The sequence below is a fragment of the Athene noctua genome, chromosome 1 (assembly GCF_965140245.1).
Source record: "Athene noctua chromosome 1, bAthNoc1.hap1.1, whole genome shotgun sequence".
In the NCBI taxonomy this organism is placed as follows: Eukaryota; Metazoa; Chordata; class Aves; order Strigiformes; family Strigidae; genus Athene; species Athene noctua.
The window spans coordinates 66,763,813-66,787,801 of record NC_134037.1 but is presented as its reverse complement, the minus strand read 5'-3'; the positions used below and the strand labels follow the sequence as shown (position 1 = coordinate 66,787,801).

Sequence of the window (23,989 nt, the reverse complement as noted above, 5' to 3'; positions counted from 1 at the left end):
CCTGACCCTGGCAGTGTTTACAAGCAGTGGTTTTCATGTTGGGGGCCGGGGTGGTGGTGTCAGGATTTCAGTGGCAGTAAATTAGTTACTTCAGTGTGTGACAGAGTATGTAGAGTTCAATCCCTAAAACCTTAGGACAGTTTTCAAAGCTATTTATGTGATTGGAAGTAGGTGCTTTTTCTGACACGTTTGTGTAGGGTTTTTTTGTTTATTTGTTTTTTAATTGTGTCACTAATGGAATCAAAGCCAGAAGTATTTTCCTCATTTTAATGGACAGAGAAATGTTTCACCTGTTTAGATGCTTCAAAATTCTGCACAGTGGATACTTGCACCTTTAGCTGTCTCAGTAGCTTCATCCTTCTCCACCTCTGCAAGCCCAGCTCAGGCTAGGAGTGGTGTAGGGCTCATTTGTTAAAGTGTTTAGATCTCAGCTCCCACCAAAAAACCCCCCAGCAGTTCAAAGTGACTAAATTCCCAGGTCATCTGTGAAAACTGCAGTTCCTACTGATATGTACCATGTATTTCAGGTCCTTTCTCAGTTCTGCTCCTTTGCCTCATCAGTAACTGTAAAATAACTTTCTTTAGACGAAACCAAAGCATAATTTATTTTGCATTTGCTTCTTTATTCTACAACACAAGCAACATAAATAGTTTATAATTTTTGTTTTAAAATATTTCCATTTCAGAATTCAGTCAGAATAAAATATACACAAAATACAATTTGCAAGCCAGCTGACAGTGACTGCCTGACCACTGGACACCCGAGGACCAAACAAAGCTAGCAGCACAACAGGACACGGCGGACACAGGGATGTTTTTCTAAAGAAGAGCAGAAAGGTAGAGGGAGGAAACATGGATGAGACCGGGGAACTGCAGCTAGATATGAACTCAGTAGAAGGTAAACCCAATGTAATTAGCACTTGCTTGACAAGGCAATTTACAGTCTCTCTTAGAAAGTGTGAGTGGCTCCTCCTGAATATACAGCTAGAGAGATGAAGTCCTGGGAATCATGTTTTGTGGTAAAATGCTTCCTATGGCAGCCATCATCATGGAAATAAAATTTGATTTTTTTAATATTGGAACAGGAAAGGCTTACATCTTTGGCAAAATGGAGTGTCCACTCCCTTTGGCTTGCTTTCAGTTTTCAGTTCTGGTTGAAGGGCCCACAGAAGTATGTTTGCAGTCTCACAAATCATGACAAAAAGAGGGGATGGCAAGAGAAAGTGAGGGGAACTGAAAGAAGTGCTCGCTGCTGTCATTGCATACTTTTCAATGTCTGCTCCTGCAATCTGTGCAGTACAGGGCTTTGTCACCACCATGCTCTGCCCTTCCTGGCTCTTCTCCCTTTGGTACTGAATCCTGCTTTCCTCTGCAGAGCAGGGGGCTCAGGAGCCACAGCCTGCTTGTAGGGAAGATACTTGTTCCTTGCTTGAGCCTGTACACCTGTGCCTCTCCGCCAACTCAGCTCCCTCATTTCAGCTTGCTTCCTGTGGAAGTGTGGCATGTCACTGCAGCCCAGAAGAACCAAATGCATGGACCCTGGTGCTCCCATGGTATTTAGATGACATTTATGGAAGTACATAACCACCTTTTGAAAAGTGGGATGTTGGGGTAAAAGGATTGAAATAGATCCTGTTGCCATGTTTCTTAACAAAAAAAATGCCTTCCATAAATTCAGTTCCCTGATTCAATGTGGCAGTGGAGACTATTCAAACTTCAGCTTATGAATTTGCCAAAAATAAAGAGAATTTGAGGGATTTGGTCCCATAGGGAAGCTCATTATTGCATTAATCCAGGCTCATACAGTATAGCTCCACTGATATCCACAGAATTAGGCCATTTCTTCTTCCCTCTGCTTTTACTTTTTAGATTAGAGACCTCTGAGCACTAAGTGAAAAGACTGGTGTATGCTTAGACTATGCTTTTTTGTTTTTTCTTTTTAAATAGCCAGCACTCCATGTTTGGCCAAAGCTGTTTATTTAGTATGATATCATACAGTTAGCATCACATATAAAGTATATGCTCTGAGGGCAATTAGTGGAAACAACAGGAAGAGGAGCTACGACTTCTTCTTCGCATCTGTACAACTTCCTGGAGTCCCAGGTGTGTTGCTGGTGAGAGTTGCTAAGAGACCCTTAGGTCGTTTCCCTATAGAAACTCTACTCAAAATAGGGAGATTCGGTGAAAAGGGATCTCTAGCTGCCAAATGCTGTTATCTACATTGCATAAAATCCCACATTTGTGCTTCTGTGCTATGGGAACTTGGTCCTTTTATATTAAAAAAAGAAGAGAAACTATTTTGTTTTAAATTGACGGTATTGCATTATTTCTTCAAACAATTGTGGAATGATCAGAAATTGAAAAAAACCTGTGTTTTGTGTCATATACCATGATTAGCACTGTACATAGATCTTCACAGAAATTACTACAACTGGAGTAATGAGTAAGTATCTTGATTAATCATAATCTTAGCACATGCCCACAAAAGCAAGGGCAAGGAAAGCATGCACTTTTTTAGCGAATTAAAAATAAGTCATCACTGAGTAATGGCATTTCTAGAATGGATTGCTCAAGGTAAAAATAGCTAAACCACCTGTTCAATTTCTGAATAAGCTTCTACACAAATGAGCAATGTAGAAATAAATTACTTTGGCTTGCCATGGTCAGCCTGCTATATGCTAAAACTGGATCTGTGCAAAAGTGATAGTTGTGGGGTGCTGGGATGCATGGGAATATGTGCCAGGTCTTGTGAATTTTTCAAGCAGGAGGTGTACAGAGGACAGCAGCAGAGAGGGTGACATCAGGAACTGTACAGGACTTCCCCTTTCCTGAGAACTTGTGAACTTGTATGTAGGGACTAAAGGATTCAAGGACCGAGTCCTGAGTATTAAAGATATCCAGGTATGTAACTCGTGGGGATTTCAACAGCTTAGGCACTCTGAGGGTGGGCCAAAGCTGTGAAGAGAGGTACAAAGGCAGGCAGCACACAGAACTGGACCTCTCTACTTGCTAACTCATTTGCCACTCAGTTTCATACTGGTGCTGCATCATGCTCTGCAGTGGAGATACCAACACTGAGATACTACTATATCAAGTGAAGGTGGAGCTCGCATACAGTAGTAATACAAGGTGTTTAGAGGTGGGGGATGCATCTTTGGCATGTGAGGATTTGTCAGTGGATTTTACACTAAGATTTAGGTTTTAAACAAAACTTGAAGCTCAAATTGAAAGGCAAAGTGCCTTACAAGTCATGAGTGTCAACTCTGGCCTTGACAGGAATTTTTAATCTGTGATGAGGCAAAAGCTGTGTTGCCTGTGCTTGGAGTTTTACAAGGAAGGTTTTGCCCAGGTCTATGTAAATCTTTCACTAATAATTCCTTCTAGATGCCAAATTAAGTAAGTAAGTCAGTTATTCTCACATGTGTGTTTATCCCTAGGAGAGTATTAAATCTGTATCTTAACATCTTAAAGATATGAAAGCATGCTAATCAAGAGATAGTGGTGGTAATTCTATGGCTGCTGTCTCATGTATCTGTCTCAACTGTCCCATATATCTGCATATATGTCTCAACTGTTTCATACATCCACATATAATCACACTACAGAATAAAGTGCAAACATATGCAATGGCCTGAGACCAGTTGGGGTCAAACCCTGCTTCTGTTATACAAGAAAAGTAGCACTTTCCTTCCTGATGCTTTTTTCAGCTTTAAATATTTGCACAGTGATGAGTTATTCCATGTGCATAAAGGTAGGTGATGCTGGCCAACAGCAACTTTCTCTGTGAGTGGCTGCCTAAAGATTTTAAAATGTGATGTCGTTGCCTCTGATTGCTGTGGTGGCCCTGAGGTGGGAGGTATGAACTACGCAAAGGCAGCAGAGGTGCCACTCTGTACTTGAGAAGGATGTCATATCACTACACCTTTTTTTTTTTTTTTTTTTAAGCAGTCCAGTTAAATAAAAATTACTGGCAAGTCATTTTAAAAAAACTCTATAGAAATTCATGGGACAAAAAAGTAAATGCAAGAAAAGAGAAGAATGTGGTCATTAAACAGAGCAAAGAGAAAGAATAAGCTCAGGCTATAATACACAGACTGTTTTTTCAAGGCTCAAATGCTCTGATTCAAAAGTAAAGCTGGTAATATGCTGCTGTTAACTCATGCATTATGTCATGGGGCTGTAAGTAAGGATTTGAATGGTTTATGTCAGAAAGACTTACATGTGTGGATACAAGGGCTACTTTGTCCTACTGACTGAGGTGCTTCCCCCCTCACAAGTGGAAAACAGAAAAGCCACTATAGCGTGGTACAGCTGAACATGACTGGGGTGTTCAGAGTTGGGGAGTCCCCTTCTGAAGCTTAGGACAGGCTGGTGCCAGTACACTTTCCCTGCGACTGTTCCTTTGGGCTAAAAGCTTCCTTTGTGAGGCCTGAACTTACGCTGTCAGCCTTAAACCCAAAGTAGGCATGAAACAGGTTGCACAGGTCTATGAAATGGTGACTTCACATGTTTAGTGTTGTACTTCTTTGGGCTTGCTAATGTCTATGGCTAAAAAAGAAAAAAAAAAAAAGCTGTGAAACTAATGAACCAATTCAATTTTTTATTTATTTATATTTTGGAGGTGCATCAGAAAGCATTTACATCTCAGATTAATGGTTCCTGAAATGGACACGGGCTGCTCTCTTCACCTGTTTACCATTTTACACACAAGGAAAAGGAAGAGAAGCACATGCTAAACTTTGCTTATGTAAAGCCTGCTGCTTCGAAGATTCATTCATCCCCACCTCCATCCTCTTAAATGACATTTCTGGAATTACTCAAAGTTACTCAAGACCTCTTATGGAGGGGTGTTAATGAGCAGAGGCACTGAGGGTGACAATGGGCACTTAGTGCATAAATTTGGAGGGCAAAGTCTAAAACAGGGCAACAGCAATACAGCAAATATACTTTCTACTCATTTCCAGTATAGAACCTGTAGTGTAAAAAGTTGAAATGAAATTATAGTTTGGCTCAAGATGGTGGCTAATCAAATGTGTTCATGGGCTTGAGAGGGGAGTGGGGGTGATGGTATTGTCGCTCCTAGAGTTTTTATTTCTGTTTTACAGAAGGATATTGTATTGCAACCATAACACAAAACCACCAATACTAGACCCTCTTCTGGATGCTAGTTTTGCTTCTCCAACATAATTTAGGGATTTGCTTTAGTTTTAGATTAGTACAGCAAGGATCTGCATCCATTCAATGCATGTGTAATGAAAAACAGCAGAGTTGGGTGTTTTGCATAGTTTATTATTCTGATTTCTTTTGCTAATTAATGTACTGCTTTAAAAGCAGTTCTGTATAGATGTCCAATAAAAACATTAATGAATAGTATAACCACCCTTTTACTCTACCTGAAGATGTGTAAGAAAGACATGGCAACAGAAATCAAACCATGTCACTACTCTCCCATATACCGAGGGCTAATCTCACCCTTCCCCAAGGAAGTACTAAAACTGCTGGGGAAAAATTGACAGTTGATAAGATTGTTAAATTACTCATTTATAAAGTCAATGTAGGTGGTAAGGAAGAGTAGTTTTAATGGAATTTTTATATCCTTGAAACAATTTAGCCAAGGGAAGTTTTGAAAGAAAGGGAAACAGTGTGACTGACACTACAGAAAGGTATGAGACGAATATTCCCTGCACAAGTCTAACAGGTGAGAAGTGGGAAGTGGGCAATAGAAGGAAAAAGCAGGAGGACAGTGGCAGACTTCATAAAAAAACCCACATCAGCTTGGGTGATGGCTGTTCAACGGAGCCTCTTGGTTCCCTCAGTTTTTCTAGGTTAGTTATGCAAAATCTGGACTTGATATAAAGAAATGTCATTTTGAGGAGGCTTTAGAGCAGGGACTGAAGCTGTATATTTAGTTGGTATGCACATTTTAAAAGCCTTGGGAGAATATAATTAAGGGGTCACCCAAGATTTAAATCGATTTATTTTCCACAAATTATTTTAACTTCTAATCAACAAATCGTGTAGTATGGGAGTACAAGATGGCATGTCCCAGGGGCTGTGACATAACTTGTGCAGCAAGGTAACCCTTTGCTGTGTCTACTGTGAAGAGCATCATACATGTATTTGCCAACGCAAGAGTGAATCCTTCCCCTTCATAATATCAACAAATTGTAGTAGTTCTATAGGAGTGCTACATAGAGGAGGGTGTTGGTCTATGAGGATCTGTCCCCTTCTATTTACAGTAGCAGACAAGAAGTGGGAGAGAAACAGGAAAGATACCTTCCTATCAAACTATTTTCCATCTTGATTCAGCTCAATGTGGAGTGATAGGCTAAGTTTAACAAAGGTGGTAAGGGTGTTCCTGGCTACAGCAGCTCTATATAAGCAAACATAAATTTCCAGTAGAAGTATAAGCTAACTTAGCTGCAGTGCTGCTTAAACTGGAACACTTTATCTCTGCTCTTAGTTGAATGCTGGATATTGGCACATGCTGGTATTTGCTCTGTGGTCTGTCTTTCCCCCAGCTTCACAAAACCCAGCGAAACAAACGTCCCTGTTGCCCTTAGGGGGAATTAGACACGTGGAAAAATGTCAGCTGTAGGCATAGCTGAAGAGGCAGCCAGGGTAGCTTTGTAGAAAGGGCAGCTTGACAGTGCCATTTCTCTTCAAGCAATACTCCACAAGAGCAATGAAAGGATGAATAGTCTGTGCTTGGTTCCAGTTTTAGACCTGTGATATTTTAATAGTCACTTATTAGCTATTCCAAAGGTGACCAGACTTCAAAGGCTCTTCTCAGGGCAAAATAAATCTCCACTTTCTCTAGTGAGTGAGGCATATAGTAACTACAATAATCTTTATTTGGCTTTCCTCTTTCATGCTAATTTCAGAAGGCAAAAAAGTTACCCTAAACAAGTGTCACCTTTTTATTTGTCCTATAGCCCCACCTTTTTCCTGATTTTTTTTTTTTTTTTAAAGTTACATAGGCTTACTGGCCCAGTTTGACATTCAGATGACAGTTGTGTTCACAGCTAATTGCAAGTGTGGAAGGAAGTTCTGATGCAGTTTATTGTGGCTCCCGCTGTTGCAAATTTGAATTAAAATGAAGTATCAGCTGGATTTACTGGCAGTTTCTGGGTTCTGGAACCATTCCAGACCCCCCTGGACACACTCATGCTTTGCCTCCTTTGCTAGTGTGAGTGAGGGACACAGTTTTAAGTGAATAGGGGTATACATCGACAAGCTCATTGTTTCTTAATTTATCACCAACAAACAGGCAATTAATGAACCCCAAATACTTCTTTGCTGTATACCTTGGATGTCTTCTCCCCTTTGCAACAGAGCACATCTAAGTTTAAACGATGATATCGTAAACTCGGCCCACTCTTCCCAGCCATTCTCGTACTGCCTGGCGGACACGGATATCTGTCACGTGGCAAGTCAGCTGGCTGATACAGGGGAACACTGCTGGCTGCAGGGCTGTGAAAGTTTGGTCTGGCAGGGCCTGAATCTGGTTGAGAACTGTCAGCACCATGTTGGTCCATGCCTACAAATTGGAAACAAAAAAAGACTCTTTAGAGGACCTTTCTAAATAGATGAGCCCATTGGTTGAGGCAGAAGATAAGGTATCTGGTGGCTGCAGCCTCATGAAGAGGACTGAGTAATGTCAGCATATGCATTTAATGTTCACTGTGTCTTCCTAATTCATGTTCAGTACTGTAAGTCATTGTTTGACTTTGTATTGCAGGTATCATGCTCACTCTTCGTCACCATTTATTGCATCCCACAGTGAACAAAGACTTTCAAGTTTGATCACTTTATTCATTTGGACATGCAAGCAGCAAGTTTCTGTTTAGCAACAGAGCCCACTATTTCTGCTGAGGAATTAACCAAAAAACCTTCTTAAGCACAAAAGCATTGTGATAAGCAGCATGACATTTTCAAAAGCCTTAAGTGGGCTAGAGCCCTTAGCAATAAGCAATGAGTCAATTGTAGGCTGTTAGTTCTTAGGACTAAGTGCAGCTTTGGCCCCAGTCACAGAGGCACTCTTGAAAGCTGTACTAGCATATGCCTGAAACACCTCCCTGAAGACTGATTTTCTTTTGGTAGGACAGAATCAGGTTTTTATCAGTGCTAGATGCTGAAATATTCGGTCCTCATCATGATGACTTCTTCATGTAATGAATACATTTAATTATTGCTATTATTATTAGCATACTACAGGTATGTCCTACCTGTATCTGGGCCTCGGCATCCCTAACAGATATATTCAGGGAGCTGACTGTGGATCCTGAGCGTGGTCTCTTCTCTTGTCTCAGGATCTCTGGCCCAGCACTGAATGAATGCCTCATTTGACCTTGATCTATAAGATGTTGTGGCCGCTGGAGTATGGGCGAGTCTGGCCCTCTTGAACCCAGGAGCTCCCCTTTTTTTTCCACTTTGACCTCTTTGGTGAAGGATGTCATGGCCTGTTGCTGCTTTCTTTTCTTGTACTCTGTCATTAGCTTGGAGATAGTTTTGTCAGTGGCTATGGTGTAGATCTTGTTGCCAGCATTCTCCCACCATTCTTTTTTCCTGGTTTGCTCTTTTTTCTCTGGTTTGGGACTTAGGGGTGGGGGTAGCAGCAACATTTCTCCATTCCCTCCTCGGGGTGTCAGGCTCTCTCCCAGTTGGTCCCTGATTTGACTCCGGTCATCTTCTGATGGTGTGTCCTTCCCAGATTGCCCTCCAGTTGATGGGGTGGAGGTTTCTGAGTGAAAGGATGGTAAAATGAAGAAAGGGTCACCTTTGAACACTGGAGGCTCCTCTATATTATTCTCCAGGTCCAGATGCATCTGGATATAGTTGTTGCACAGTTCCATACAGAGCTTATGAAGCCGCTTGATTAGCCATCCCCAGTCCGCATTGCTGATGGGCTGAACACTCAAAGATGGTATTCGAGCCCTCCACTGTCTCTTCTCCTTCCCTCGTGGGGGACTGACCTGGGCAGTTTCTTCAAAAATGTCTTCATCTTCTGAAGAACACTGCTGTGATGAGTCTGTGCTTCTCTCATCATCTTCAAAGAGGATCTTTTTCACTTGCTCTGCAGTGATGTTCTCCTGGTTTGTCAGGATTGCACAAATCAAAGCGTGGAAGTAGATGTTGAAGCTCATTGCTGACTGGCGATACAAGTTGGCAGCTCCACTAATGCCAGACACTTTTTTCAGCAAACACTTCAATCCAGGTCTGGTGTCAAACTCTCTGGCTGTTCGATAGGAGTCCAGCAGTAAGTCAAAGATGACAGCCAGGTTTTGCATGGAGATGTACCTAAGAAAACCAGCTAACTTGTTTTCTGGTACTTGTATTGTCATTTTCTCCTCCAAGTTAGAAGGGCCTTTCACAAATTCTTCCAGTAAGATGTCATATAAATTCTGGAGCAATACTTGGTGGGACAGCAAGCTCACCACTATCGTCCTGAAAGGAATACTTGGTAAACCAAGCATGGGAAGGAAGAAAAGAAAATCAAATTAAAATGGTGCATTGTGCTTTTACTAGAAGTACGGGAACACTTCATATTTGAGACTCTAACATGAAAGATGCAAACGAAAGGCCAAATTTTCACAGCCTTGTTACAAAAAAAGTGAAGGAAGATAAAGTTGTCTGGAATGGTCTTTCAGCTACTCTTTCTAATACTTTCCTAGAAGGGAAGACACTTACATTGGTTAAGAAAAATAACTGTCCACAGCAAGCACACTATGGCACTTGTGCAGAAGTGGAATTAAAACAAAGCTCTATTGTAATTTTTGTTCTTTTCTCTAGAGATGTCTGACACTGAGGGATTAAATATTCTGTGTTTCAATTTCATGGCAGCTGCAACTACTCTCAAAAATTCAGCCTGCTGTAACTGAGGAATTTGTTAATACACAAGCTATGCAGCACTTCTGCCATTGGTCTTTGACTGAATTTTCTATTTTTGTTGCTGAACTTTGGCTAAGTTGAAATAACCCAGAAATTCCTTCACCAGCATTTCAGCCAATCTTAACTTTCCCATGACAAACTGAGGTGAAAACTAGTTTACTACTCAGCTTCCATTTCTGCTAATGCCAGGAGTAGTACTTAAAAATAAACCACAAAGAGCCAACCAACCAATAAAAAAAAAAATCTACAGAAACATCAGCAGTGCAATGGAGCATGCAAAGAAGGTTAAGTCTTGCTGAAGGCACATTTCACTGTTTGCTCTTAAGACTTCAACTTGAATACTGAGAGCCTAGCATGGAAATATGTATTTCTAACCCTGTTTCCCACATATGATACTGGGTGATTCTTAGATGTACTCCTGTTAGGGAGATGCTGTGAGTCATTCTAGATCTCACTGGTTTTTGATTTGCACAGGAAACCCATGAATGGCAAATTCCTCCAACCAAAGTTTTCAGGTCATTCACCAGTAAATAACATTGAGAGGCTTGCAGGCAAGGGAGGCCAGGAAGAAAGGGTGAACAGGACTGTTGTTTGGTATCTCATGGATTTATAAACTGTGAAACCTATCTTAAGGAATTTTTTAAAAAGTCTTTGCATAAGATTACAGTGGTGATGTTTTAACTGGAGCTGATGCTCTGATAGACATAGTTATCTGGGTTTTGATTTAGGGAACTATGATGGGTTGCATTTTAATTAGCACTGCTATCAAGTGAGGAAGAGATTTTTCAGTTTGCTTGCAATACTAAAGTTTTAGGTCGAAGTCAAAGGAAATCTTCATGTAACATCAAATGTTCAGTTGTAGACCTTTAATTTTTTTGTTGCAAAAATTATTCTACTTTCATTAAACAACTTTCAAAAGTGTTTTCAACATACCAAAACAAGAAATGTAATTTTTTTTTTTTTTTTTTAGAAATTGTATCAAAACTCAGTTTTGAGAATGCAGCATTTTTTAAAAAAAAAGTCAGACAAAAGTGTGCTTCTTGGGTTAATTTACCTATGTCAGTTTGCTTACCATGACACAGCTGTCAGTGCTGACACAACAGTAAAATTCAGTAGTCTTACTATCTGACAGTGCTAAAATCTTGGTGATTAATACATACATTGGAGCTCTTTATGGGGAAGTAGTTTTCTGCTGTAAAATCCATTAGAGGCTCTGACTCAGAAAAGCTCTTAAGAGCATGTATAAAGTTAAATGAGTGCTGGCATTGATTTAAAGAGACTAATCCTGTTCCAAAAGCAGGATCAGAATGAAGGAGATCTGCTTTCCTTGTAATTGCCAAAAAAGGCAATTTGCAAGGACAGTTTAAAGTACTGTTCAATTCCAAAAGAAATTAGTACAGAACTAGAGGTAGAAACACACAGTGCCAAAGCTGGTTAAGGATAGTATTTTCTTATTCTGCCCAAAGTTTCAAACTGAAATATATTATTACTTTTTAGGAAGAAGAAAAGCTCCCTTACCCCAGCTTCCTGTGAAACGATGCAGCATTAAGGAAACAAAAGCAAAAAGGGAGAAGAGAAACCTCACTAAGGTTAAAGTAAAACTTTTGAAAGGCCACAGTTACTAGCATGCACGCCTGGCATATTACTGCACTGCTATAGCAAATAATATGAAAAACAGTGGCACAGTCAACTTTTGAGCCCTGTTTTGGTGAAAAATGAGCATTGCTGGGGTAACATTTGCCTATCAGCATATACACTTTTTGCAGTTGTTTAGACAAAGCGCAGGGTGAGAGCATTCAGAGTTTGTATTAATTGCAAGCTTTATTTATTTGTTTGTTTAAAGATCAACAAGACCCATGCTACCTTTATGAACGCAGCCTGTTAGACAGCATGGTCTTATGTACCATGAGAGGGGAGTACTCCAGTCTCTTGTTTTGCATTCATTATAACAAGAAGAAATCTTTGGCTAAAGCAGATATTTTCCCACCATGAAGGAAGGGTTTAAGACTGTGATCTCAACCTTTCTTCATCTTTGTGCAGGGCCCTGGTCTCTGAAGGCGAGGCAACAGAGCACCTCCTCTTGGGGGAAACATCTGTACAGCTGTGTAAGAATAGAGACATCTTGCATGGTCTTTCTTCCTGTCCATCCAAAGGACCATCACATTCTGGCTCCTTGTTGCAAGCAACAGTTTAGTTTTGAATGAGAACACCTGAAGTGGTACAGAAGCAGGTTTGGTATCTAGTAAAAGACAATTTCATGCCATGTATTACACACCTTGCAATACAAACACAAACCCTGAATGCAGAATTCTAATTCTTGCCCCTATTGATGTTACAGCAGTTGTTTAAACAACTGAGTGCAAGCAAAAAGAAATATTCTTTGACAAGATCAGATTGTCATGCAAATGCATGAGTTTCTGAGGTGGTAATATATAGAAAGGCTTCCATAAAAATAAAGTGCCAAGCAAAAACAAGGTTCCCTAGATCAATATGCTGAGAGTTTCGCAGCTTTGGATGTGGTCTCTTCAATTTATGCCACTCCAGTTTATCCATTAACTTCTTCTACCATCTTAATCCAGTAATACTGAATTTAAAAGACCATTAGAGAAGCAAACATTATTTCATTTGCTAGGTATCATTACAAACATAACAGTACTCCCAAAGCTTTCTTCAAACTGGTATTTATAACTATACTTCTTAAAGAAAAGCATCTCAAATACTGGAAAGATTTTCCTAGTATTTTCTACAGGAATTCTTTTCTTAACTTAATCTGCATTCCCTCTGAAGGCTTTGTGTGACCTTATGTATCCTTCAGGTATTTGTAACCTACCAATTTTTACTATCAGAAACATTTTCCTTATTTAGCTTTCTAAGGGACACATTACAGACCCTGACTCAGGCTTGTCTATAACTGTAACAGCTCTTGCACGTGCCTGCCCACCAGTGTATGACCATGGGAACATGTGGAGAGCAGACAGTAGTAACCTGTTGTCTCCTGTGTCACAAACCCTAATTTTTATGTATTTCATTTTTTTGATGAGACCTATGGAGAGGCATGGTTTGCCAGGCTCAGTTCACATCTCTGCCAGACTGACAATATTTTTATCTCGCTTTTAATGACACAGCATTTTCCTCAGAAGATATTTTACCTTCTCTGGGTATGCCCATTTGGTTTCTTATCTGGTGGCAGGTCAATAACGAGCACGCACGACTGAGCATGTTCAAACCCTTCCTTGTTGCTAGGGGTCTTTGGGGAGCACTGAGTCTCCAGCATGAAGACCTAGAAAACAAGTTACATAAAACAATCAGTTTAGCACTTGCACTGGGTCTGTGGAGGGGGTGAAAATAGGATTTCCTGCATTGTGAAAGATCTGTTATGATGACTTATTTTATAGTGATGGAGAGAATGAAAGGTATCCCCCACAGGCAGAACTTCCCTGGAGCATGCTGCTTTGCTAAAACAGCCTCAGAGCCATGGGCTACCTCCAGATACTCAGCAGAGCACAGGGCAAAGGACGGACATCTTTTTCTTTGAACTTGTATAAGGCATAATACCAAACGCCAAAACAAGCTTTCTGCTGTCTGTATACTACTATCAGAAAATATGTATGGTGGATTCAAGGACATGGTTTGCATAGTTAGCCTGTTGCACCTAGAAAGGTTGTTTACTGGAAGGATTATTTTCAGCCATGAAGATACAAACACCTAACTTGCAATATTTTGGGTGGTAAATGGGGAAATACCTCTCCGTTGCTGTAACTGTTTTATATCTTAGTAGTTGTGCCAAATTCCTGCTGAGAAGTACTTGGGGAGTGCCACTGATAGTGTCTACAACAAAAGTATAAATGCAACATTCCTTGCTTTCTTGAGTTCTGCATCTTTAAAACTTAATTTAAAACATTTTTTCCATTCAAACAAAGTCTGCTACTGCCACATTATTTGTGATCACAAATCCTGGTCTGTGTATCTCAGATTTTCAAGCAGTATCAGGGTATGATTAATCAAGCCAGAAATTGACACCAAACATCTGTTGGCTCTTTTAATCCAGCTGCTTTCCCATGCTGAAACTGTCACACAGTATGTACAGTTTTATCATACCCTGCAGGTCATTAACTTCAGTGTGCTGTATTTCAAGGAACTTGTTTCATATAACCACTTCCATAAAATGAACAACAACCATTGTACTCAAAAGGAGCCTGAGAAGGTTGTCTCCAAGCTTGCTCTGCTGATTAGGAGTTAGTGGTAAGTTTTAAATCATTTGTTAAGTGTCAGCCTTATCCTCCAGTTCTCTGTAACTCTTTTTCTTCTCTGCAATCTATACCCAGGTATTTACAGAGAAAAAAAACCCTGCATTCCTCTTCACACTCTGCTTCGATAGGTTGCACAAATCTTGGTTTTCTAGTTTCATATCACAGTCTCTGTTCTAGTGCATTTTTTGTCATTTGGATTTATCATTTTTTAACAGAGTAATCAAAAAAATAGATGACATTCTAGATGAGGATTCATAGTGACACTACTATTTCCCTTTCTCCATCAGAAACATTTCCACTGATGTATGCTAGGGTTACCATTTTATAAGCTGCATTACACAATAGGCTCATTGTCAGTCCTCAGGTACCCATGCATCTTCCCCCACCATAGGCATTCCTAATTCTTACTTAAAGTAGGACAGTTTTAAGGATGTTTTTCCTAGTTTTTATTACTTTTTCTCAATACTACTGTTAGACAAAAAAATGCTAGGCTGGTAATGAGGAAGTCTTTGCCTGTAGGATTTGTGAGAAAGGTGGTGGTAGAGGTTTACTGTCAAGTTTAAAAGGTTCTCTGACTTCCCCTGAAATGTCAGTCAGTACCTGCTGTGCCATGGCTCTGATTCTCCAGTATTCAGCTTCAGCACTTGGTGAGAGGGAGGGGGCTGCCACCTTCACTTCACAGGCATCGCCACTAAAGCTTTCAGAACCACTGTGGAAATAGCCCAACAGGTTCTATAGAGAGACACAACATCAGACTTTCACTGTGCGTTAAATGAAGTCAGTGACTGCAGTGCTGTCCAGCCTGTTCGTGTGCAATACAAGTGATCTGTCCCATTACCATCAGCTCGTCACCCGCTGTTTAGCATTTGAAGTATCTGATGCAAAGGCATTACAACTTTTTACGTACTCATCCTTAACAGGATGTTTTGTTACAAGAAAGACAGTGAGTTGAGAAATAATCTATATGGAGCTTGCAGCTAGGAGATCAAGTAAACAACTTTGTCTTCTGTCTAGATTTAGACAATGCAGAGGAAGAAATGGATCAAAAAAGTAAGTTTTCACCTATTTAACACTTCTGATTTCATACTGGCAGACAAATTTAGAGTAAGTCTGGACTGTTAGCAACTAGTGTTACCTGTACTCGTTTAGAAAAATTTATTTCAATCTCCATTGCTGATTCAACGCCTTTCATTGCGAATTGACAGGGTAACAAAAGCTACCGCATAATCCTTACGCTTCTTTTCCTGGCTCTGTACCCAAAAACTTTTGTGAAAAATAAAAAGCAATCTGTCAAAAGTAAGTGAGCCTATAACTAATGTGATTGTATTTTGACTTGTCAGCAAAAAGGCAGGTTACCTTTACTGGTTCCAGAGTGGCAGAGAATGCATCCTGCAAGGCACAACATGCAAGCCTCCACATCTCTTCGGTAAAAACAGGCCCTGCTGTCACTAACACATACCTGCAAGGACACAGGAAAACATTGCCATGTTCAAGAAGGAACTGGACAATTCTTACTTGTAATGGGAGAAGGTTGAAAACAGAACAAAAGGCCTACTCAGTAGCCTGCTAACGATATCCAATCTCCTCAGTTGTTACCCTGATCTATTCTTGCAATTACACAGTAGTTCTGACTTTTTTTTCCCCTTTGCTTTTCCTCTATAAGTAGTCATCTTGCCAGCACAAGAACAACATATTGTGTAACTATATAATGCAGTGCTTATTTTGACTATGACTGTAGTAACCTGAAGACTGTGAAATGTATTAATTACCTCTAAAGACCTGTGAATTCCAACAGAAAGACCATTGATTATTTTTCCTAAGGATTAATTATTGACTAACTGCATATAAGTAAATACAAGTACATTTTATGGGAATCATACACATAGTAATGCCTAAAATTACAGGTTCTGAAGCAGACCAAAAACAGCAAGAAAAGGTTAGTAAATCTAAAATTCATTATTCAAGTAACAAGAGAGAGAGAGATTGCAGACTTTTTTTGAGATGCTAGCCAATTTAATCAGTCTGCAAGTTCTTCAAAGATATAAAGACTTTTTTTTTTTTTTTTTTAAATATGCTAAGAGACTGAACAGACTGTGTTACCTGATACAAGAGCAGCCAACTCTGGAAATAATTTCCGTTGGTTCTGCTACACAGGCTACCAGCAACTTGAAAAGATCTTTCAGCATGGTATTGATCATATTTTCATAACCAATATCTATAGGGAAAAGACACAAAATGGTTTTAACATCATTGCCTTTTCATTATAATTAAACAAACAGTCTTGCTACACTTACTGCTATTCAGAGACTTTGCAAAACCAAGTTGTTTTTATGCAGCTATCAGTAGAGCTAGTTGTGAAACACACATCACATCAAACTGATATAAGAACAATCTTTCTGATGTTAACAATATAAAATGTCTGGACTTAAGTGGTATTGGAGAAATTCTGTTAGATCCTGTTTCTGATATTCTAGTTCTTTATGATCAAAGTCTTAGTATCTTCTTTTGGCAAGTATAATATAGACTGTGATGATTTAATTTTGAAGATAGCCCTGCTCTGAGCAGGAGGCTGGACTAAATAATTTCCATAGGCCCTTTACAAGTTAATTTTTTCTGTAATTCTAAACCCTACAAAGAAAGAAAAATCTCAAACAAACAAAAACTTTCAACTTCCTCCTCTTATTTTATGCTTGAACAACCAAAAAGAAATGAAACCATCTCCCCAAGTAGCTATTCAGTAACTTGCCACTGATAACTCAGTAGATGTGACAGTACAATGACATACCTGAGTGTATGAAATTTTGAATGTGCTCCACTACGAGTTCACAGGAAAGGCCAATGGCATGCTTGAAATTAGCAGATGCCACATCCCAGTAAGAATGGTCACCATGGCTGCGATGGAGCCAAAGAGACATCGTGGGCAGAAGAAGATGCACAACTGCATAAATGCCAAATCCTGGTCCTTAAAATAAACACAATGATGGTTGTGTATTTCTGCTTACAAAGCCTACATGAACAGTAAATCTGCTAAATTGTTCCAGTCTTGATGCCAGGGGTGATGCTAAAGAAAGCTGGTTCTGAAACACTTTTTGTGGGATGAGAGGGGTAAGCAGTTTTGGATGTAGTTGTGAGGTAATATCTGAACATTTAACCAACTGTTTATCTGACGTCTTTCCCAGAAGGTCTACAGGACTACATAATTTTCTTTTTCCATTTCCTAGACACCAGGCAAACATTTTTTGTGGCTAGGAACATCAGTAGAGTACTGCACCTCTTTATTTGTACAATAAATACAAGAGTAACTTCAACATACTCTTACAAGATGTCTTTTGTCAACACAGAGCAATGCACTAACTGGAACAACAGATCATGCTCTAAGAAAATCCCTTTCTAATTGAGAATGTCTCTGTGCAGCTCTAGCATGAGTAACACACTTTACAGAAGTAGTTTAGGATTCTAAGAGATTTGGGTCAGGGCTCTACTAGCTCACATTTTAGCAAGCTCTTTCATTACCAGGTGTCTTGGCAACATCCCTCAGCAATTCAAAGAGCAAATCCAAAGTAGGAGGCTGGTGCTGACGGGGACAGTTGGATATAGCAGTTGTTAATTCTTCCAGCAGAATAATCCAGACACTGATAAGGCCTACAAGTAAGGAAACAAAGATTAAGAACCATGAGTGAGAAACTGTACTGACCACAGCTGGAATTTGCTCTCAGAAAGTGATGTAGACTAAGAAATTAATTAACTTAAAGATCATGGGTTCTTGCATGTGCACTGTTCCTGGATAATGATTGTGGGCAATAGCAAGTTTTGAAACTATGGTCTCCTTTTTCTTCCCTTTTTATTAAGTTTGTGTTTTGCCTCTTCCTTTCTCCTCCACGTACACCTTGTTCTGGTCTTCTCTCTCAGTTTACTACTCCCACTGGTCTGGTCTCTTTAACCTTGGTGGGGTTTTAAATTTTTTTAATGGGACATTTTACACATCTCACTACCATTGCAAATGCTACTCAGAATAGACTGTACTCATTTAGGTTATGCTTTTAGGTAAGAATCCTAAGGTGACTGTCCATAATTTAGCTGGCTTTATTTGGTACCCAGAGTTGAGCAGTAATAATGCCTCATGAAGTATCATCAGGCTGCCTCACATCATCTTTAGATGTTAAGAGGTCATTGATAGAAGAGTATTAAATGTGGATATGGCAGACCTGGACAACTACCAGAACAGCAGTTTAGGATACAGGTAGTACTGTGAGTTCATATCTACACATATCCCTAAAAGATTATAGGATACAACCACTTTTCAATATAATTTTGAAAATGGTTAGGAATTGCTGACCTTTAATTTTTCACAGATCACTTAAGTACTTGCTAGTTCCCCATGACATTATGAATGACTAGAGGGATCTTGCATATTACAGTCTTTACGCTCCTTGCAACATATAGAGTTATTCTTGAGCTAAGTCTCCTTAAAAAGCTATGGGTTTATTACGCTAAAATGGATTTTACTTTGGTTCACTAATAAGCCCATCTTTTCTGTCACTGGTAGCCATGCTGATATAGTCTGTGTCTGCATGATGCCTGCTGGCTAATTATGTTCCAAAAGCAATAAAAAAGGCTGCAAGAAAACTTAATTTAAGAGGCACTGAGTTTGCTGACTGCAAGAGCCTTCTGGAGAATCAAGGAGAAAACAGTGAAATCATTACTTAGTAACTGGTTTGATTATTTATTCACACCACTTCCACAGGGCAGTATATACGGTGACATTGTGTGAAGTTATAAAGACTTCAATCGTGTTTCTAGGTAAGGAAAACACACAAATCACTCAGCACGAAATCTGGCTATCTTCAGATCTGGAAGAACTGAGTATTTTTTCTAGAAACACCCTTTTGAAGAGTTTGGCATGGAATCAAATACGCTACACCACCATATGGCCAAGCAGACTACAACATTTTGCCCCATCTTGGTACTGACTTTCAGCACTAGAATGGTGAAGCACTGTCTTCTGTCTTTGTAAAGTCAGTTTGCCTAGAAGTGGTCTAATACTGGCACCAGCTAAATAAAAATTTGGCATAAGTTTCATCAATTAGCTCTGACAAGAACCAAATCAGGTGTTTTCTTTGCTGCTGGGTGGCATTTCTGTTCACAGCAAGCAAGACGCTGATAGGCAGAGTCACTTCAGAACACAGTAGGCAAGTGGTGCTCACCTGAGGTGGGGAGACCTTAGGTCAAATCCCAAGCCTGACTCAAAGCAGAGACTTCAGTGACTTGGGTCTCCCACATCCCAGCTGAGCATCCTAAAGTTTCCAGAGAGGAAATAAAGAACCAAACATATAAAGAAGAAAGTAAAAGGGTTTTTCTTTAAAAAAGACTAGAAGTTGTGGTTTGCTTTTTTCAGAGAGCAGCTTTTCTCTCCTTTATCCAGGGTAGCAGTGGAACAGGACAATGCATGTGACAGAAGAGCCCAGATAAAAGTATGACCAGGAGTCATTCCGATGAGGCACGCAAATGAAACGCACTGGAGTCAGCCTGCTTTCTGCCTGGCTGGAGCTGGCTCTTCACAGAGACACCCAGGTTGGAACAGCACAGTAGTTCAGATATTCAAAAGTGACTGTACTGCTTCGAAGGGCCATCATGAGTCCTGAAGCAGTAAGGCTGCATTCCTCTACCACTTGCTTCAACACAGATCTAGCTCATTAATCACCTGATTAATCCACAACCCATATAAGCCACACAAATAATCAGGAGAAAAATGCTACCTGTTTTTCTGGAGGTCATACCGCTTTTTATGGACTTTAGAAATACACCATTTAGTTCAAGAGACCACAGGACATAATTTTTGAAACATAATTAAACAAGTATTCTTTATCTCTAAGCTCTAACTCAACACCAATATTTTTTCTGTTAAAGGCAAGCCTGCCAGTACCAGCCTTAAAAGGTTTTCACTCAACTACTTCAGCTGTGGTCTAGAAAGTATTTTTGTGTTAGCACTCAGAAATATATACTGGTTGTATTATGAGTATCAGAATAATTAAAATATTATTAATTAAATTATTATTTTCTTGTCCCAAGAGAGGAGTTGTATTTTTCTCATATATGAACAGTACCTTTTAACATAAAGAAGGTGATGTGACCTGAACTTCCAAGCACTGTGTGTGTATGTGTGTGTATAGACAACAGGGAGACAATAAACTATGAAGTTTTTTCCCTTCCCTTTTTGCTTTCAGCAGTTGGCAAAATTTACAGTGACATGTGGAAGAAGCAATTGATTCATTCTGCATTTACTGCTATCAATACACTTACCAGTGTCGTCATCAAAGTCAGAAAGGATGCACTCAATACCATCCTCACTGCTGGCTGACTGTTCCTGCACTCTTCGGGGCAAGTTAATCAGCCGGCCACTGAGGAACATGGGTTTCAAGGGCATTTTATAGATTTTGGCTAACAACTTGGTGGTGGGGGAGAAAGAGAAAAAAAAAAAGATTAATATATATGGGAAACTTTGTAAAAGCTATCACATACAACACAATGAAACAAAAGGTATGAAAGCAGCATAATGTCAGTGTTTGGTCTGTTCATCCAGCTATAGTGTAAATGAAGGACACAACCGGAGGCCAGAAGTCTTCAACAGAATGAATACATTGACAACTCTCCACTCTCATGAGACCCCACCTGGAGTACTGTGTTTAGCTCTGAGGCCCCCAATATAAGGAGGACATGGACTTGTTGGAGCAAGCCCAAAGGAGGGCCAGAAGATGATCAGGGGGCTGGAATACCTCCCTTATGAGGACAGGTTGAGAGAGTTGGGGTTGTTTAGCCTGGAGAAGGCTCCAGGGAGACTTTACAGAGACCTTCCAGTACTTAAAGGGGGCCTCCAGGAAATATGGGGAGGGATTCTTTGTCAGGGAGTGTAGGGATAGGACAAGGGGTAACAGTTTTCAGTTGAAAGAGGGTAAATTTAAATCAGATATAAAGAAGAAATTTTTTACTGTGAGGGTGGTGAGACACTGGAACAGGTTGCCCAGAGAGACTGTGGCTGCCCCCTCCCTGGAAGCGTTCAAAGTCAGGCTTGACAGGGCTGTGAGCAACCTGGTCTAGTGGAAGGGTTGGAACTAGATGATCTTTAAGGCCCCTTCCAACCCAAACCATTCTATGAAGTAAGGGGTCAGGGGGAGAAAGAGAGGGAGAAAAGCAATTAAAATAACACATTTTTGGGAAAGGAGTATGCTTTCTCCTCATTTGTGAATGACAAATGTTACTATTTACTGATTGAACCTATGACCTAATGAAATGCTGGGGTTTCAACCCCAAGCCCCAAATTAAGGTTGACATATGGGTGATTCCCACAGCGCTTCACAAAGGGGGGGTGAGTTTGCCTTTAGGCTTCCCTCCAGGGTGCGGCTGCCTTGCAGGGAGAGCCATTGGGTAAATGAGCCCCGGGTGTCCCACATTAAGTAAGCAAAGGTCAGGTGTCCCACTGAGGGATAAAAGCTGGGACCACTTGCTGTATTTGGTTTGTTGACTTGGTTGTCTCCTGTCCCTTCTATGGGAAACTGCATTTCACCATTTATTCCACCCATTGTTGGTTGTGCGGTGTCGTTGTTGGGGTCACTGGGATTGATGTCGATTATGTATAATCTGACTGACTTGTTTGTACCCCCAGCGCTCACCCATGTACTGACCCTTTTGTATCAAATACAATTTGGTTATTGGTTCATCTTTATGCTGGCTGTGTCCTTTATGCTAGGCCTGATAATTGTCAAAGCACCTAAGAAGCTCCATTAGCTGTACACAGAATATTTTGGAGTTCTGAAGAACTAAGTAAATATTGGTAAAAGGATCTGTATAGGTTTACTGCAGAGCTTCATTGCCTGGGTTGTCCATTGCACAACAAATACAAACTGCAGAATTGTGCTATAGCTGGGATGCTACCAGTATTTTACCAGGTCTTTCTAAAGTAAACCATGTATTTGCAACATACAGACAGCATTTCTTTTTAGTCATTCCTGTTCTTCTACTGGAAGGTTAAAAGGTATAACAAGATAGAAATAGCTGCTTCTTTTAAAGAGGAGAAAATATTTCTGCCTCGCTGTGGACTGGGGTTTGTTAGAATGAGGAATAGTGATGTGACACATTGTGTATAGATAGAACATACATTAGACATACAGATAGCTATTCAGTAATTTTATTAGGCGAACAAGATGGCAAGTACAGCTTGATATGTCTGCTGTTTATTATTCTGAGCTGCCTTATTCCTTCCTTCTCCTCTCAATCTGCGTACTGAATCCACCCATAATCTCTGAATTTAGATATTAAGGCCTTTCAGATATGGTAATATCCTTTCTTATGCATTTGTACTGTACCCAGAAAAAAACACGGCGTGGGTCCAACAAAAAGAACTGCAGGCACTACAGAAATACAAACAACATTATAAAATCAGACAAAAAACTTTCTAATAACCCTGGATAATAATCTGTGCTGTGTGCAAGGAGATTACAGGAAACATGCCAGCATTCTAATTGTTAGAGATCTGCCCTGAACTCCAGATATGTTTTCATGGTACAGATAAGATGCTGCTGTGTTTTAGAGGGTGTAACCTGTTGCTCTTCTTAAGACCTGACAATTCTCAGGGTGTTGTTCTTTTCTCCTTCATTCCCAACACTGTTTACAGTAACTGTTTAAGTAAGATTGAATGTAGCTTTGAATATGTTACTACTAGGTTTTAACATTTGCATTTTCCTACGTGCTCCTTGGATCTGAGTGTTTTTATCTCCTCAGTTTTCCCACTGTTAGCTGGCCTAGAAGGTGTGAGATTCCTTCAGATTGCCATTCTCCATCTGGCAGTGCAGGTTATTACCATCAGGTTTACCACAGATTCTGCTGTGTTCATGCAAACCACCTAACCATTGATGCAAAGCCTGGAGGTTAGAACTTCTTCCTAGGCCAGGTTAGTACCTGTATAAGATCATGATACCTGAGAACATCTCCTGAGGTAATCAAGCGCAGGAAGGCACAAGTCTGTAGATGCAGATCCTGATCCTGGCACACAGTCGCCCATCTCCTTACAATCTACTTCCCCTGGGGATAGGAAAGGCAGCATTGGGAAGGACAGAAGAAGAGAAACAAACATAACATTAGTTTTCCTTTTTCATTCAGTTGCGTCCTAATGTCTGAATAGAATCCAGAAAACATCCTTTGTTTGATCTTATTAGATGACAATCGGATGATCCACATACATACAATACAGTCATACTGGTCACAGTTCATACACAGACTTTTATATGAGTAAATACTTTAATAAATGCATGCCTATTTAGTAAGTCTTTAGTAGAGCCTTTGGGAGTTCTTATAACCATACCTTATAGTCATCTGTCATATTGACTCCACTGTTTTCCATGGGTGTATGAATTACCTGCTCATATTCACCCTTTGCTCAATTACTATACTCATTGTTTTTTTCTGTTCATTTACACTCCAGTGCCCTGGAAAATGTCTTCCTTTTAGTTTATTTACTCCTTAAATACACCATTTTATATTTTGTGCTACAATATTTCCTTCTGCCATTAATTCAGGTTTCAAGGTCTCACAGTTTCAACTGTATGATATCCTCAGGCTCTAGTGTCTCAGTATCACATGTATTTCTAACTCTGTGGCAACAGCAGACTCCTACTTTTAGGTCAGCTTCACTAAGTGTCCTACTGTATAAGAAGATCAGTTCCAAGGCATCCTGTTGCAGAGCTCCTCCTTAGGTAACTACATTCACTCCAGCATTTTCTTGTCTGCATAATCTGTCTTCCCCCCCTCTCAGGCAACATTCTGCCCACCCTAGAATACATGGCTCATAACCATTT

The 23,989-nt window shown here is 40.0% G+C and overlaps 1 protein-coding gene across 7 annotated transcripts in view; it reads right to left on the bottom strand.

Moving 5' to 3' along the window:
- Positions 1-408: 408 nt before the first annotated feature.
- The window catches only part of ARFGEF3 (ARFGEF family member 3), a 97,065-nt gene continuing 73,484 nt past the window's right edge, over positions 409-23,989 (bottom strand). For 4 of the 7 annotated variants that reach the window (XM_074896409.1, XM_074896411.1, XM_074896412.1 and 1 more), the window contains 10 exons: positions 23,113-23,216; positions 20,442-20,586; positions 17,655-17,783; positions 16,927-17,103; positions 16,242-16,356; positions 15,498-15,600; positions 14,742-14,873; positions 13,041-13,171; positions 8,229-9,459; positions 410-7,540 (listed from right to left, as the gene is read on the bottom strand). In XM_074896409.1, the coding sequence (XP_074752510.1) occupies positions 7,349-7,540; positions 8,229-9,459; positions 13,041-13,171; positions 14,742-14,873; positions 15,498-15,600; positions 16,242-16,356; positions 16,927-17,103; positions 17,655-17,783; positions 20,442-20,586; positions 23,113-23,216 (2,459 nt within the window). In that variant the 3' untranslated portion in view covers positions 410-7,348. Of the gene's footprint in view, positions 7,541-8,228; positions 9,460-11,208; positions 11,419-11,770; positions 12,102-13,040; positions 13,172-14,741; positions 14,874-15,497; positions 15,601-16,241; positions 16,357-16,926; positions 17,104-17,654; positions 17,784-20,441; positions 20,587-23,112; positions 23,217-23,989 lie in introns of those variants that run through there. The other 3 variants (XM_074896408.1, XM_074896415.1, XM_074896414.1) reach the window with 3 other exon arrangements.